At 43.0% G+C, this 14,506-nt stretch overlaps 1 protein-coding gene across 2 annotated transcripts in view; it reads left to right on the forward strand.

The window, feature by feature from the left end:
• Positions 1 to 11,326, forward strand: part of FAM221A (family with sequence similarity 221 member A) — a 45,540-nt gene extending 34,214 nt beyond the window's left edge. For both annotated transcript variants that reach the window (XM_073630105.1, XM_073630104.1), the window contains exons 5-7: positions 2,023 to 2,115; positions 5,845 to 5,933; positions 10,949 to 11,326. In XM_073630105.1, the coding sequence (XP_073486206.1) occupies positions 2,023 to 2,115; positions 5,845 to 5,933; positions 10,949 to 11,011 (245 nt within the window). In that variant the 3' untranslated portion in view covers positions 11,012 to 11,326. The remainder of the gene's footprint in view (positions 1 to 2,022; positions 2,116 to 5,844; positions 5,934 to 10,948) is intronic.
• Positions 11,327 to 14,506: the final 3,180 nt, after the last annotated feature.

Consider the following 14,506-nt stretch of genomic DNA (forward strand, 5'->3'; position numbering starts at 1 on the left):
GAATAGGTCAACCAAAACCCAAGTAATGAAATAAAATAAAAATCAATGTGTGATGTTTGTGCACTAGGTATTGACTAAATAGATATAACATACAATATATGTAAAATACAGCCCTCAGTAATAGTCACACAGTGCCAAGGGGCAGCCAGTATATAGAAATAAGGTGCAGGTGCTACAAGTAATAGTGAAAGAATCTTTGTGTAAACTAATGTTACAATAATAGAAAAAAAGGTAATTCATAGGAAATATATTAAAGTTCTTAATAGTATATAAAAAGTCCATATAACAGTCAACTAGAATAATGACATGCTATGCAAAATAGCAGTTAGTGCACATCTGGAAGTGACGTCAGGTTGCGAGCTCGCCACTTGTGGTGCTGTGCTTTGTTTGTTTATTTTAAATGCGAGTACGTTTGGCTCTTTGTTTTAATAAAACGTACCCATTCTTAACATACTTCACGATCTGGACCTCTATTTTCTTTCCCTCCTATACATCATATTGGACCTGGAATTCCCCCCCCCCTTCTTTTCTCATACCTACCATTGAGGTATTCAAAGAAAAATCCCTACTGGCTTGTGGCAAGAATTTGGATTACCTTTGTCATCTTTGCATTTTCTCACGCCGTTACCTTACGGTGGTAAGGTAAGGGACCACCTTGCACAGAGGTGTAATTTACACTGAAGAATTTTATCACCAAGTCGCCAATAATCTCCTCTGGATTTGCACTAACTGCTATTTTGGATAGCATGTCACTATTCTAGTTCACTGTTATATGGACTTTCTATATACTATACACTTTAATATATTTCCTATGAATTACTTATTTTTTTTATTATTGTAACATTAGTGTACACAAAGTTTCTTTCACTATTACTTGTAGCACCTGCACTTTATTTCTATATACTGGATGCATGGGAGTTTACTATCACTTTATTTAAACAAGCTGATGCTGCTGTGCATAGTAATCAATGTGCCCCAGTTTTAGTAAATCCCCCCCCCCCCTTTGTGTCATTTTTAGAGCTCGAGTAGAAAGTGGTCAAGGTTCTAAATATCATAATAGTCATCCAGAGTGACCATAAATTTTATGACATTTACAGTGGGTATCGTTCATTATAGACGTGAGTTGCTCGTGGATAGTGGTACCTATCACCTTTTGCTTCACCATGATAAAGTTCAAAGTAGGTTGTCTGCAAACTTTAGCTATGGTTTGGCTTGTGCTTAGAAGGATAAAGGTTGTTTATTTTCTTTAATTTCTGGTGAGGTCAGAGATTGGTCCGTTAGGTAACACAAAAGTACTTTTCAACTGAGAGTGGAGTTTGCTGGGAGTGAAAAAGCCAACATGGTGAAAGGTTAAAGGGGTTGTAAGCCCTAGTTTTTTTTGTTTTTTAATAAAAATAACAAACGTGCCTATACTTACCTGCCCTGTGCAATCTGTTTGCACAGAGCAGCCCCCATCCTCTTCTTCTGGGGTGCCCCGCCGGTGCTCCAGGCCCCTCCTCTTCATCGGGTGCCCCCACAGAAAGCCACTTTCCATGTGGGCACCCCTGCGGGCTCACTCCTGAGTCACACTGCTATGTCCATTGACACAGACAGCGGGACTCGGCCCCACCCCCCGCTCCCATGTCACTGGATTTGATTGACAGCAGCGGGAGCCAATGTGCACATCGCTGTATCGGATTAGGCTCAGGTAAGAAAAAGGGGGGGTCTGGGGGGAGCTGCAACACAGAAGGTTTTTTACCTTAATTAAGGTGAAAAACCTTGATGTTTTACAACCACTTTAATGTAAGCAGCCGGAGGGAAGTAGAAAAAGAATAGACGAGGATAGAAGATGCTAGGAGAGATGGAGAAAGATGGGAGGGGTGAAGGAGACAAAGGGATGATGGGGGGAGTTGTTGAGGTAAGTAGGGATGGGGAAAAGTAAGTAGGATGGGTATAGGTAAAAGTAAAGCGGAGGAATTAAGTAGATCTTGACTGCGTTGTCACTGAATGACGTAACATATTTTGGGTTTTAATTTCTTTCAGGTGCTCCTGACAGGAGTTTTTTGGAAGCACCAGAAGATTGTGGATCCCACCCTTTTCTAAGAGCATATGGTCCTTCACTCTCAACAGTTGCTGGTAAGTACATCTAAATACAGTATATTAAGACCCCATTCACACAGGGGCAACACGACTTGCAGGTCGCCTCAGCAAAGCGACCTGCAAACGACTGCCTGGGCGACTTGCAAAACGACTTCTGTATAGAAGTCTATGCAAGTCGCCCCAAGTCGCCCCCGAAGTCGTACAGGAACCTTTTTCTAAGTCGGAGCGACTTGCGTCGCTCCCCTTAGAACGGTTCCATAACACAGAACGGGAGGCGACTTGTCAGGCGACTAGGTCGCCTGACAAGTCGTCCCTGTGTGAATGGGCTATAACAGTGTGATTTTACATATTTGCGCTTCCATTAGATTTGTTTCTGTCTGGTGAAAAATGTTGCAAACCCTTTACAAAGCAAAACACACATAAGAAGCCTATATTGGAACAACTATTGCCCAACTCACAGGCTGCATGATAATTGAATTATGTTGAATACACAACCTTGGATGTAGCATGTGGTCAGTGAGTCAGAGAATGGCAGCTTCCATCAGAGGCTTTTGAAACTTTTGTTTAGTGAAAAAACATATTCTGATATTGTTAATGGGATCCACCATCTGTAAAAACAGTTATGCATGTCAGTTCCACTTGTTTTCTTTGATTTAAGCCTTTGTACAATACAGCCCCTCTAAACACACTGGAAGTTTTGTTGATGCAAGCAAAATCTAATGGTCTGAAAGATAAATAGCATTAGATAATGGCAATTAGTTGCATGAGAAGATTTCCCTTGGGGATTTTTTCGAAGAGTCCCACTGCTTAAGTATATTAATATTTGTGGTTTTATTCTAATAAAAATGGCAGGGGTTAAGTGGGAAGACATCAGGCTTCATGCCATCGGGAAAATTCACACTTTCAGAGCAACATAAACACTGTTAAAATGCAGTATTTACAGCGTAACTGCAAACAGATGTTAATGTGTCTTTTACAGCATGTCATACACAGCATTAGTTACTTGTCTGCCAACTTCCTTGTCCTCCCGAGTGCTGCAGTCTGCCAAACACACCTTTGAATGCTAAAACTGAACCTCAGCTAAATACACAGATTGGGTATACATAAGGGAGCTGTCTCACCAGTTTTGAGAATTACACGGCTCTGTCACTGCACAGCCCTTTCTATCAGGGCAGGAGACCTGAATTTTCTCTGCTGCAGTTTAAAGTAGAATTCCAAGCTAAACCTAACTAGTTTTAAAAATACATCTTATTTACATAGGCTAGTCAGCATAGGCGTTAGGAGGGATGAGGGAGCATTTTTAAAACTAGTTAGGTTTAGCCTGGAATTTTACTTTAAGTAACACTTGGTTTTGTCCCTTTCCCAGCTGATACCAAGTGAAATTCAGGTACTTGCACTACTTGCATAAAATATACATTTACTGGGGTATTAATGAATACTGTATTTATTGGCGTATAACACTCACTTTTTCACCATTAAAATCAGGTGCCAATAGCATGTGCGTGTTATACGCCAATACTTCAATTTCAGCTGCCTTGGAACGGGGGGGGGGGGGGGGGGGGGAACGAGTGCTGTCAGATTACATACAGTGAGAATCTCCTGTTTACTTGGCGGCCTCTGTAATAGGAAGTCAGTAGATGGCAATGGTGAGGCTGCTGCATTGATGGCAATGGTGAGGCTGTATTGATGTGGACTAATAAGGCTGCATTGATGACACTTGTGAGGCTGCAGGTGGGCATTAATCAGGCTGCATTGATGGCAATGGTGAGGCTGCAGATGGGCACTGACCCTTATTTTGCTTCAATGTTCCTTATTTCAAATTTAATTTTTTTCCTGAAACTTTCCTCTTAAAATGAATGTGCGTGTTATGCACCTGTGTGTGTTATATGCCGATAAATACGGTACATACTGCGTTAATTTTTGTCTTTTTATCTGCATTTAGCTTTAAAGCGGGAGTCCACCTAAAAAAAAATATTAAAAGCCAGCAGCTACAAATACTGCAGCTGCTGACTTTTAATAAATGGACACTTACCTGTCCCAGGGTCCAGCGACATGGGCAGCCGACTCCGATCACTCGCTTGACTCTCGGCAGCTGCCACCGCCATCCTAGGTGAGGGAATCAGGAAGTGAAGCGTTGCAGCTTCACTTCCCGGTTCCCTACTGCGCATGCGCGTCTTAACTGGTCCCCGCTATCTCCTGGAACCTGTGTGTTTCCCAGGAGACAGTCCAGTGGGGTTTGGGTACAGCTTCCAAAGCTACAGCTGAGAAGGGACGGGAAGAGGCGTAGACTCCTGTGGGAGTCTATGCCAGGAAGTGGGTGCAAATACCTGTCTTAGTCAGGTATCTGCACCCCCCTCCCCCCTGCAAGGTGCCAAATGTGACACCGAAGGGGGGGGGGAGGGTTCCGAAAAGCGGAAGTTCCATTTTTGTGTGGAACTCCGCTTTAAAATAAGCTTATAACTAAAATATTTATATCTATATATGTGGTGGCTGCACTCATTTTTTTTTTCAGGTTAAGCACAATTTGAGCAAGTACAGAAAATACCGGTTGATCTTGTCAGATAAGCGCCGTCCTTGTCACTTCCTTTGAGCTTAATAGAACGTATAAACCATGTTACATTCTTCTGTAAACAACTAATGCCATAAACCCCAATGAACAAAGACAGACATGTTTAAAGTGCATCCTGGGTGGCACCAGTGGCTTCCTCCATAAATACAATGGAAGAGTAAATGTAGCCACTTAGAGACAGGAAGTGTGTTGGTCAAAGCATAATTAGATGAAAATAAAGAATGAAAAGCCTAAAACAAAAAACGAATGCAGGCACCTCATCTAAGGAATAGTAAGCTGCAATTTAAAAGGATATGTGTACTTCCCATAAAATCCATTTCATGGAGTTTATTGATGGACACATAAATTCAGATCCTGATGGTTTAAACAAAAAAAAACAAAAAAACAGTGACAGCTGGCATAACCCTTTTCTGTCCCCAGTATGCCTCAGCTTTGTATAAAAAAAAAAAAAAAAAAAAAAAAAACACGTGGGCAACAGCAACAAAGCACTAAAGCCTGGCACACACTACAAACTGACAGCTCAGGTCGGAGATGCTTTACTAACTATTAGATATTAGTACAGTGATCTCCCCTGCTGTTCTATTGTGTTCCGACAAGGGGGCACCCTCCCTTGCCAGTACACTCTCGTCAGCTCTCTCAGCTATTGGCTGAGAGCGGTGATCGGGAGCCAATCGGCAGACCTTTTTTTGAAAGGCTGGCTTCTGTCAGATCAGCTGCAGTACACATGGGCCGACTGTTGCCCGACATTTGGCCCATGTGTACTAGGCTTTACAAGCACACAAAACATACTGGGGACTGCTTGTAGCTTACTCAGCCTACTCATAAAATGCATCTTCAGAGACAAGATGACATCTGAGTCTGGAAAGTGCCACAATGCAGAGCCTATACATTCCTCATTCCAGGCAAGCCTCACGATTATCAATCCAATGGGGTTTGGGTACAGCTTCCAAAGCTACTGCTGAGGATATGCAGATCCAAACAGCAAAAACAACGGAGGCATTCAGGAAATATAGGTGGTTATACCGTTGTTAGTATAACCCAACAGTCTTTGAATTCCTGTGTCGCACAACGAAAAAGAAAAAAAGTTCATTTTTGTTTTTGGGTTACCCTTCGTAATCTCTTTATAACAATTCAGTAGACTGATAGAACTTGTCACTGCTCCGTGGTTAAAAGTATCTTTTCTGTTTCCCCTTTAGGACTTCCCAGTGCAGATAAACAGTTGCCCAGTGTGGTGAGAACAGAAGAAGATGACATGATTTATTTTGAAAAGCGATACCAAGAAAGAGTAAGTAGAGCTGGCCATACATGGATTGATTAGGGGAAGCTATGTTTCTGGTTAAGGGGATTATGTGCAGTTATTGGCTATTTCTGAGATGCTAGAGGGCAATAATGGAAACTTTAGGCAAGTACTTGTTATCGTAGAGGGAGATTTTTCAACAAATGTCACAATGCTACCTTCTATGAAAAAAAAGTGAAAGACCCAAATTAATGCAATACATGCACATTTCTGCATGTTATATCACTTTTACAATTGAAAAACACATGCAGCGCTCACTTCAGGGTCCCAGAATAGACATAAGGAATCTGAATAGTCAATGCTCTGGCTCTAAGGCTCCATACACACTGGAGCTCATAAACGGACGTTTTTTTTGGAGTTTTGGCGTTTTTTTTTTAAAGCCCATGAACTCCACTCTATGTTATCCTATGTATTCATGCACACATGGACATTTTGGGACGTTTATCAGCAGTGGAGTTTATGGGCTGTTTTCTGAACGCCATAAAATTGCGTTCAAGAGCAGTCCTGGAAACGCCAGACTCCGGTAAAAGGTGTTAAACGAGGGCGTTTTTCTGCCTCTGTTCAAAATCAATGGTTCCTTATGAGAGCCCATTAATTTGAATAGAAGTCGCATCATCATGATCCGACTTGGGGTGCGACTTGTGTGCTGAGGATGAAGGGGAACCCCGCCAAAATGAAAAAATTGAAGTGGGGTTCCCCCTTAGACGATACCAGGCCCTTCGGTCTGGTATGGATTTTAAGGGGAACCCCCTACGCTGAAAAAACGGCGTGGGGGTCCCCCTAAAATCCATACCAGACCCTTATCCGAGCATGCAGCCCGGCCGGTCAGGAAAGGGGGTGGGGACGAGCGAGCGCTTCCCTCCTCCTGAACCGTACAAAGCTGCATGCCCTCAACATGGGGGGTAGGGGCTTTGGGGCAGGGGGGGCCTGCGCCCCCCCACCCCAAAGCATCTTGTCCCCATGTTGATGAGGACAAGGGCCTCTTCCCGACAACCCTGGCCATTGGTTGTCGGGGTCTGCGGGCGGGGGGCTTATCGGAATCTGGGAGCCCCCTTTAATAAGGGGGCCCCCAGATCCCGGCCCCCCACCCTATGTGAATCATTCACCTGGAAAAAAGTGTCAAAAATAAAACGCACTACACAGGTTTTTAAAGTAATTTATTAGGCAGCTCTGGGGGTCTCTGGGGGGTCTCTTCTGACTTCGGGGGTCTCTTCCAACATCTCCGCTCTCTCTTCGGTTCTTCTCCCATCACCACCCGGGGCATGATGGGACGGTGACGTCATAAGGGGCAGGGTCACCAGATGACATCACCCCGTGACCACGCCCCATGCCAATATAAGTCGTTGCACACCGCGCGCGCGTCATTACAGCGGGAGAGAGCGTCGCGTCAACATTGGAAGAAGAGAAGAGGGAAGATGTACCCCATACCCATTCACATAGGGTGGGGGGCCAGGATCTGGGGACCCCCTTATTAAAGGGGGCTCCCAGATTCCGATAAGCCCCCCGCCTGCAGACCCCGACAACTAATGGCCAGGGTTGTCGGGAAGAGGCCCTTGTCCTCATCAAAATGGGGACAAAGTGCTTTGGGGTGGGGGGCGCAGGATCATGATGATCCGACTTCTGGTGCGACTTCTATTCAAATCAATGGGCTCCCATAGGGAACCATTGATTTTTGAATAGAGGCAGGGAAACGCGGCTGAAAGCTATCGCCGCTAAACGTGCATTGACGGCAATGCAAAACGCTGATGAAATTGCGTTTTTAAAGCAGCGGTTTCCTGCCAGCAATCCGACGTTCAGAACGACCTTTTTGAGCATCCTGTGTGCATGGAGCCTAAGTGTCCTCCAAACACCCAAACAGAATGCAGATGGATAAGGAGAGGTGGCAACTTGCACATCCGTATCAAAGTCTTTATTTAGCAACAGAATAGTGAAGATAAGAACAGCTTGTTTCGGCAGATAACCTTAGTCACTATTCTGTAGCTAAATGAAGACTTTGATACGGATGTGCAAGTTGCCGGCTTTCCTTATCTATATCACTTTACAGACACTGCAAGTACAAAAAAAAAGAACCTAGTGATCTGCCAGACATCCAGTGTACGCCTTACTTTCTGTTTGAACAGACAACACAGTGCCTCTGCAGCACTAAATTTATTAACATAATTTATGGACTACAGAACCCCTCCCTATCTCCCTAACCTAAGGGGGGGGTGTTTTGTAGCCCAGCAGATGAGATCTCAGACCGGGTAAACAGTACTGCATGGGATTTCAGAGCAGCAGAGGCAATTTTGTCAGCTTCTACAGCAAGTTATAAGCACTAGATTTCTGGCTAGATCAACAGGTTTTTTCTGTACAGTGTTTTTACAGAGACAAAACATGGGGAAACATATTGTGTTTTTTTATTTTCTAAAGCTCTACACTTTGATGTTTTTAGTGAGGCTGCTGTAAGCTCTTTGTGACTCAGTTTCTCAATTCAAGAGAGAAATGCCAGATGAAGTAAGTGGACTTTTAACTGAGTTTCAGAGCTTCTATCTAAGGCTTGCTAAAGAGCTTTGGCAAAAGAAAAGGAGCAATAAAAGGTTAGATTGTATAACAAGAGGAATGCCATAGGTTGCTTGAAAGCGGCATTAAACCCAAAACCAACAATGTAATATGTTGCAGATTACCAATCATTAGATGTAGTGGCTGCATTAGTTTTATTAGCCTCTTTTCCCCTCTGTTTTCACCTGGTGCTGTGGCCAGTAACACACCACCTGTATAAGAGTGACACCACTCTGGGAAATGTACTAGCAGATTTAAATACACCAACAAACCGTTTGTTTTTTTACCTTTTGGGATAAATGTTTTACATAATTGAATAAAAGCTTACCAATGTAAGCATCACTGTCAGTGGTAAATGGTTTGTCTGATGCCTGTAACTACTACATCCTTATGAGAGCTTGTTCTTTTGAAAAACATCAGACTTACTGGTTGGATAACCAGGTGAAAATAAAAGAGAGCCTAAACAATAAAAGTAATGCAGCAATCGCATCTAAGAATTAGTAAGCTGCAATATAATGTTTGCTTTTGGGTTTAGTACAGCTTTAAAGTGATTGTAAAGCTTCATTATTTATTTTATTAAAATAACAAACATGTTATACTTGCCTGCTCTGTGCAGTGGTTTTACACAGAGCAGTCCCTATCCTCCTCTTCTGGGATCCCCTGCCGGTGCTCTGTGCTCCACCCCTGTCGAGTGCCCCCATAGTAAGCTGCTTGCTATGGGGCCACTTCTTGCCCCTGAGCCCTGCTCTGTGTGTCCGTAAGACACACAGAGCAGGGCTTGGCCCTGCCCCCCCTGAGCCAATGAGGAGCGAAAGAGTTTTGGCTCTTGTGCACATCACTGGACATCGGGTTTAGGTATGTATTTGGGTGGCTTTAAGGGGAGCTACATGCAGAAAGTTTTTCTGCCTTTACAATGACCTTAATCTCATTCACTTTTGTTGCAAGGAAGAGCTTCTGTTGTTCACACTGAGCCCCTTTCTGATAATCTGATATTAAAGGTTGACAGCTAATCGACTAGATTTCTAAGCTATTTGGATCATCTGCATTTTGATTGTTTTCATTCATACAGCTCAAAAAAAGATTTTGTATAGCCTTACATAATACATAGAGTTATTTATACAAGTCCCTGCCTCAGGGAAAAAAATTGTTTCTCTGATAGCACAATTCTACTTGGAGAAAGTGTATTTCTATTTGAATATCCATATTTTATAGTATATCAGGGTTCAAAAAAAAGGTTGTGATGGTAAGTGCATTATCATAAGAATCCCTTTTTACAGTGAATTATTTTACAAAAATTTGTTAAGATGACTAATTGTGTTTAGTGAGAGATGTATGTTGCAGGCACCTGTCAGGTTCAGGCCTGCCATCAATGAAAAAAATTCAGTTGAAGAAAAATGTGTTAGTGAATAGTAACACAGAACATTACTTAAAGAATAAAGAAGGTTGTATCATCTGAATCAAGCTGATACACATTTATGTGTAAAAGTATGTGGTTTGATTTTTACTTCAACAGAAATATTGTAAGTGAAAATGTTATATTGTAGAATAGCCACAAGATGGCACTGTAGCAGTAGATAAGGCTGTATTGAACAAGTTCATAGTGTGGGCTGAGAATCCATGATAATAATTGGCTTAAAGTTGTTGTAAAGGCTTAAGGTTTTTTTACCTTAATGCATTCTCTGTGTTAAGGTAAAAAAACCTTCCGTGATCAGTTTCCCCTCAGCCCCACTAGTCATTGGCTCTTGCTAATGTCAATGAAATCCTGTGAGGAGGGAGCGGGGGGTGGTGTTGAACCATGCTGTCTGTGTCTTTAGACGCACACAGCCCAGCTCGGGATGGAGCCCACGTACGAGTGCCTCCATAGTAAGCGACTTCCAATGGGAGCACTCGAAAGGGAGGAGGAGTCTAGAGCGCAGATGGGGGAACCCAAAAGAGGAGGTTCAGGGCCGCTCTGTGCAATACCATTGCACAGAGCAGGTAAGTATTTATTTTATTACTATAATTCAGTCAGGTTGCACAAACAAGAATAGATGTGGCTTTTTTTTTAGTGTATTATTATGCTGCAGCCTTTGTTAAAATGTGATGCGTTGGCAGTACGTTGGAGGTCAGAACTGCTGCTCAACATAGAGCAATGGACCGATACACCCCTGCATATAGCTCCAAGAAACAATGCTTCTCTGAGAGCATGAGCGCTGTTTTTTGGAGCACTATGTATAAATCCTGTATAATAATATATAGGAGATGTGCTGGATTGCTGGTGGTCTGGACAACTGCACAACACAGACTGCTGCCAACATTTTAACAAGAACTGCAGCACAATAGTACATTAAAAATAAATAAAAAGACTTGCACATCTATTACTGTTTATGAAGCCTGACTGCATTACTGCATTAAAAAAGTTTGGATTTATTTATATTTTTTGCATTACCAGTGGTGTTCTGTTGCTCATGTTGCATGTTTTGTAGTTGCAGAAAGAAAAGGAACAAAAAAGACAAAATTCCAGACGTCCTTATACCCAGCGACCTTGAGTACGGAGGTCTCTAGCAAAATTTCTGCTTTTCTTATATTTAAAGATGTTTTTTTCTAATCTATTAGTTGTTATCCAATAATCTATGATTGTGTGTATGCAGGCATCTTGACCAATGCAGTTTTAGTAATATCTCATTTTTAATGTAAATCAAAGAAGAGAAGTGTGCAAAAATATAGTTCAAATCCAGTTTTCTTTGATTTTATGCCTTATTTCTTCAACAGGACGCTGTTATTCTAATATTTTTATTTCTAGCAGGTTCATTTTCTAAAGTTTATTGTATGTAGAAACATTGATAGTAAATTATTGAACTTTCTCTTGTGGTGTCCAAATTTTCTCTAAAGTTAAGTTGGCAGTTGTGCATAGGACGGATCTCTTCTGCAAACGTCAGCTGTTGTAAAGCTCACTGGAGATCGCCATCCATACACTCCCAATTTCTATTACAGTGCTGTAGGATTCACCTATTGCTGGCTGTGTTTCCGTTGCTGCTCAGGTCACAAAAAGGCATCTATGAGTAACAAAGAGCATACTGTAATAGTGCTGCACATTTTAAATAATTCATTACACAAAAGAATATTAAGCCATTAGACTGCCAAGGATTGGGGATGAGAGATGAGTTTGTTCAGATCTTAATCTGAACCCAAGTGAGTGAGCAAAAAAGGAAGCTGCCACCTGCACTGGGGACATTTCTCACCCTGCAGCCACATATATACAAGGGGCGTGTTTTCTTGCAGCCCAGTACAGATGACAACTTTTTGGCAGACTTGCCACTTGGGTTCAGATTAGAATTCAAACACATCCAACCTCATTCCTACCAAGGAAGTGTTCCACACGTTATTACAATCAAGGGGTTTCAACAAGTTTGTAGCTGTAATAGCAGCCATGACCCATAGCAGCCATGAGATTTTTTTTTTTTTTTTAAATTTCATCAACATCCTCTAAGCTGCTGCACATTTCAAATAATTTTTTTGCACTAAAGGAGATTAAAGCACCCAAAATATAGTGTGATAAGAGGGCTGAAAAGCTTGAATAATCACATCCGCCTCTCTGTTTCTAGAACTTCTGTCCAACCCTGACTGATACATGATACTTGTTTTCATGTTTTATGGGTATTTTCCCTTTCCATAGAGTTTGTGGTATGATCTTTTTTTTAAATTTTAAATTGAATGTATTACTTTGATTTGAACCTCCACTTTCCCTGCTTCCTAGTTTTCAGAGAGTGGAGTTGTTTGTCACAAATTCATTAATACAAGTCTTTAGGTCAATTTAGTAGCAAAGTAAGAAGCTGCTGAATATAGCTGCAATAAATGGTATAAACTTCAGTTCAAACTTACACTGTACCTTTTTTACTTTAAAAAGTTTCAGTGTCACATTCATCCACCACCCATAATGAAAGTGGAAGTCCACCGTGCAATCATTAATGTGAGCTAAGTTCAGCCTTATGTCTCAAAATGAAAAAATCCCAGTTTTTCTACCTTTTATTTTGCAGAATCCAGTGCCGTCACATGACTTCAATTCTACTTCCTTCTGAGAGTAAAATCAGCCAGTGAGTGTGGTTGCTGAAAGCTAGTGATGTCACTTCCTGGAAGGGACACTGTTCCTGTGTAGCCAGTGGGTGTATACAGGATGGAAGGAGCTGATCACAGGTTCCTGCCCAGTGTTCTCTCATTGTACACCAATGTAGCACCAATATTTAAAAAGGGCCCAAAATACATCCCTGGCAATTACAGACCAGTTAGCCTAACATCAATAGTATACAAGCTCTTGGTGGGGATGATAAGGGACTATATACACGATTTTTGTAATGAGAACGGTATCATTAGCAGTAATCAGAATGGATTCATGAAGAATCGTTCTTGCCAAACCAATCTATTAACCTTCTATGAGGAGGTTAGTTGCCATCTAGATAAAGGAAGGCCTGTAGATATGGTGTATCTGGATTTTGCAAAAGCATTTGACACAGTTCCCCATAAATGTTTACTGTACAAAGTAAGGTCTGTTGGCATGGACCATAAGGTGAGTACATGGATTCGAAACTGGCTACAAGGGCGAGTTCAGAGGGTGGTGATAAATGGGGAGTACTCGGAATGGTCAGGGATGGGTAGTGGGGTCCCCCAGGGTTCTGTTCTGGAACCAATCCTATTTTCTCCAAGCGTCTTCCAGGACAGCCCATGAGACCTTGGGCTCCTCCTACCAGGACAGGAAACACGTCATCCCCCACCAGATAAAAGGGCGGTCCTCCAGGCCCATGTCAGTTATTTGTGTTTCCACCGGACGGGGAGGTAACATGTTCCTGGAACCTGGTCCCTAGGTCTCATGAGCAGGGGCTCTATAGGGCTATTTGGGGCATTTCACTAACCTCTCCTCTGCCAGTAGCAGCACTCCGCTGGAGAGGTTGGCTGTGCTGCGATCTCCTGTGTCTCAGTGCCTGGAGAGGGCCAGGACCGGCATGGTGTCAGCTCCCATAGTGCTGTTCTTAGGAAAGCAGCGGTTCCTCTCCTCACAGGCAGCGTGGCTAGTTGTGTGAGGAGAAGCAGGAAGCTGTGGCGCTTGAGTAGGGGGCGGGGCTTCTGTGCTCCAAGCTGGCCCACAGGAAGTACTGAGCAGGTCTCTTCCGGGGCATATGACATCATCGCCGGGCGCCAGGGACGCCGGGTCCAGTCTCCTTAAACGGCGCGAACAGGAGACACTGGCCGCTGGTGTCTTCTGGTGAAAGCAGCCAGGCTGTGGAAAGCCAGAAAGGGGCAAGATGGATCAATCTGCAGTTCCTACACAGGCAGTCGATGCGCCCAACACCAGCACCTCACAGGTAAGCCTGAAGTCTTATGTCACTATCTTGCTCTCCCTGTGAGTGTTCCCTCCCCCTCCCCTCTCTGTAGTAGTGGGTTAAGGGGACACATTTCCTCCCTCCTGCACATGGTGATTTGGAGTGGTGGGGTGGCTATGAGTCTCATTAGGGGTCACTTATCTTTTTGTCTTACAGACCAAGACCCAAGACAAGACTCAAGCGCAGCCACCTAAAAAGAAATGTGCGGTGTGCGCAAACAAATTGAGCTCCTCGTGGAGCAAAGCCGTTTGTCGCAGCTGTATAGATGGCCTTGTAAAGGATGACCCAGTTACCTCTTGTCAGAAAATGCTAACCTCTGTTAGGGACGAGCTTGCGTCCACCTTTAGTTCTTTTAGAACACTTATTGACGAGCTCCAGACCCCAGTAGAGGGTCCGTCCACACAGAGAGCTTCAGTCAGCACTCCGCAGCAGGCAGAGATTGAAGACTCTGAGGCTGAGGTCAGATCTACCCGTTCTTCCCCTGAAGAATCAGGGTCAGATATAGAGCCCACGGATAGAGAATCCACTCGAGGCTCGAGATTTAAGTTATCTGTAGAGGATGTGGATGACTTGTTAAAGGCTATCTATACCACCCTTGAATTGAAAGAAGAGGAGGTTCAGTTATCCAAACACAATCTTATGTATAAGGGATTGCATAAAAAAAAAAAA

Source organism: Aquarana catesbeiana, linkage group LG05, assembly GCF_042186555.1.
Source record: "Aquarana catesbeiana isolate 2022-GZ linkage group LG05, ASM4218655v1, whole genome shotgun sequence".
Classification (NCBI taxonomy): Eukaryota; Metazoa; Chordata; class Amphibia; order Anura; family Ranidae; genus Aquarana; species Aquarana catesbeiana.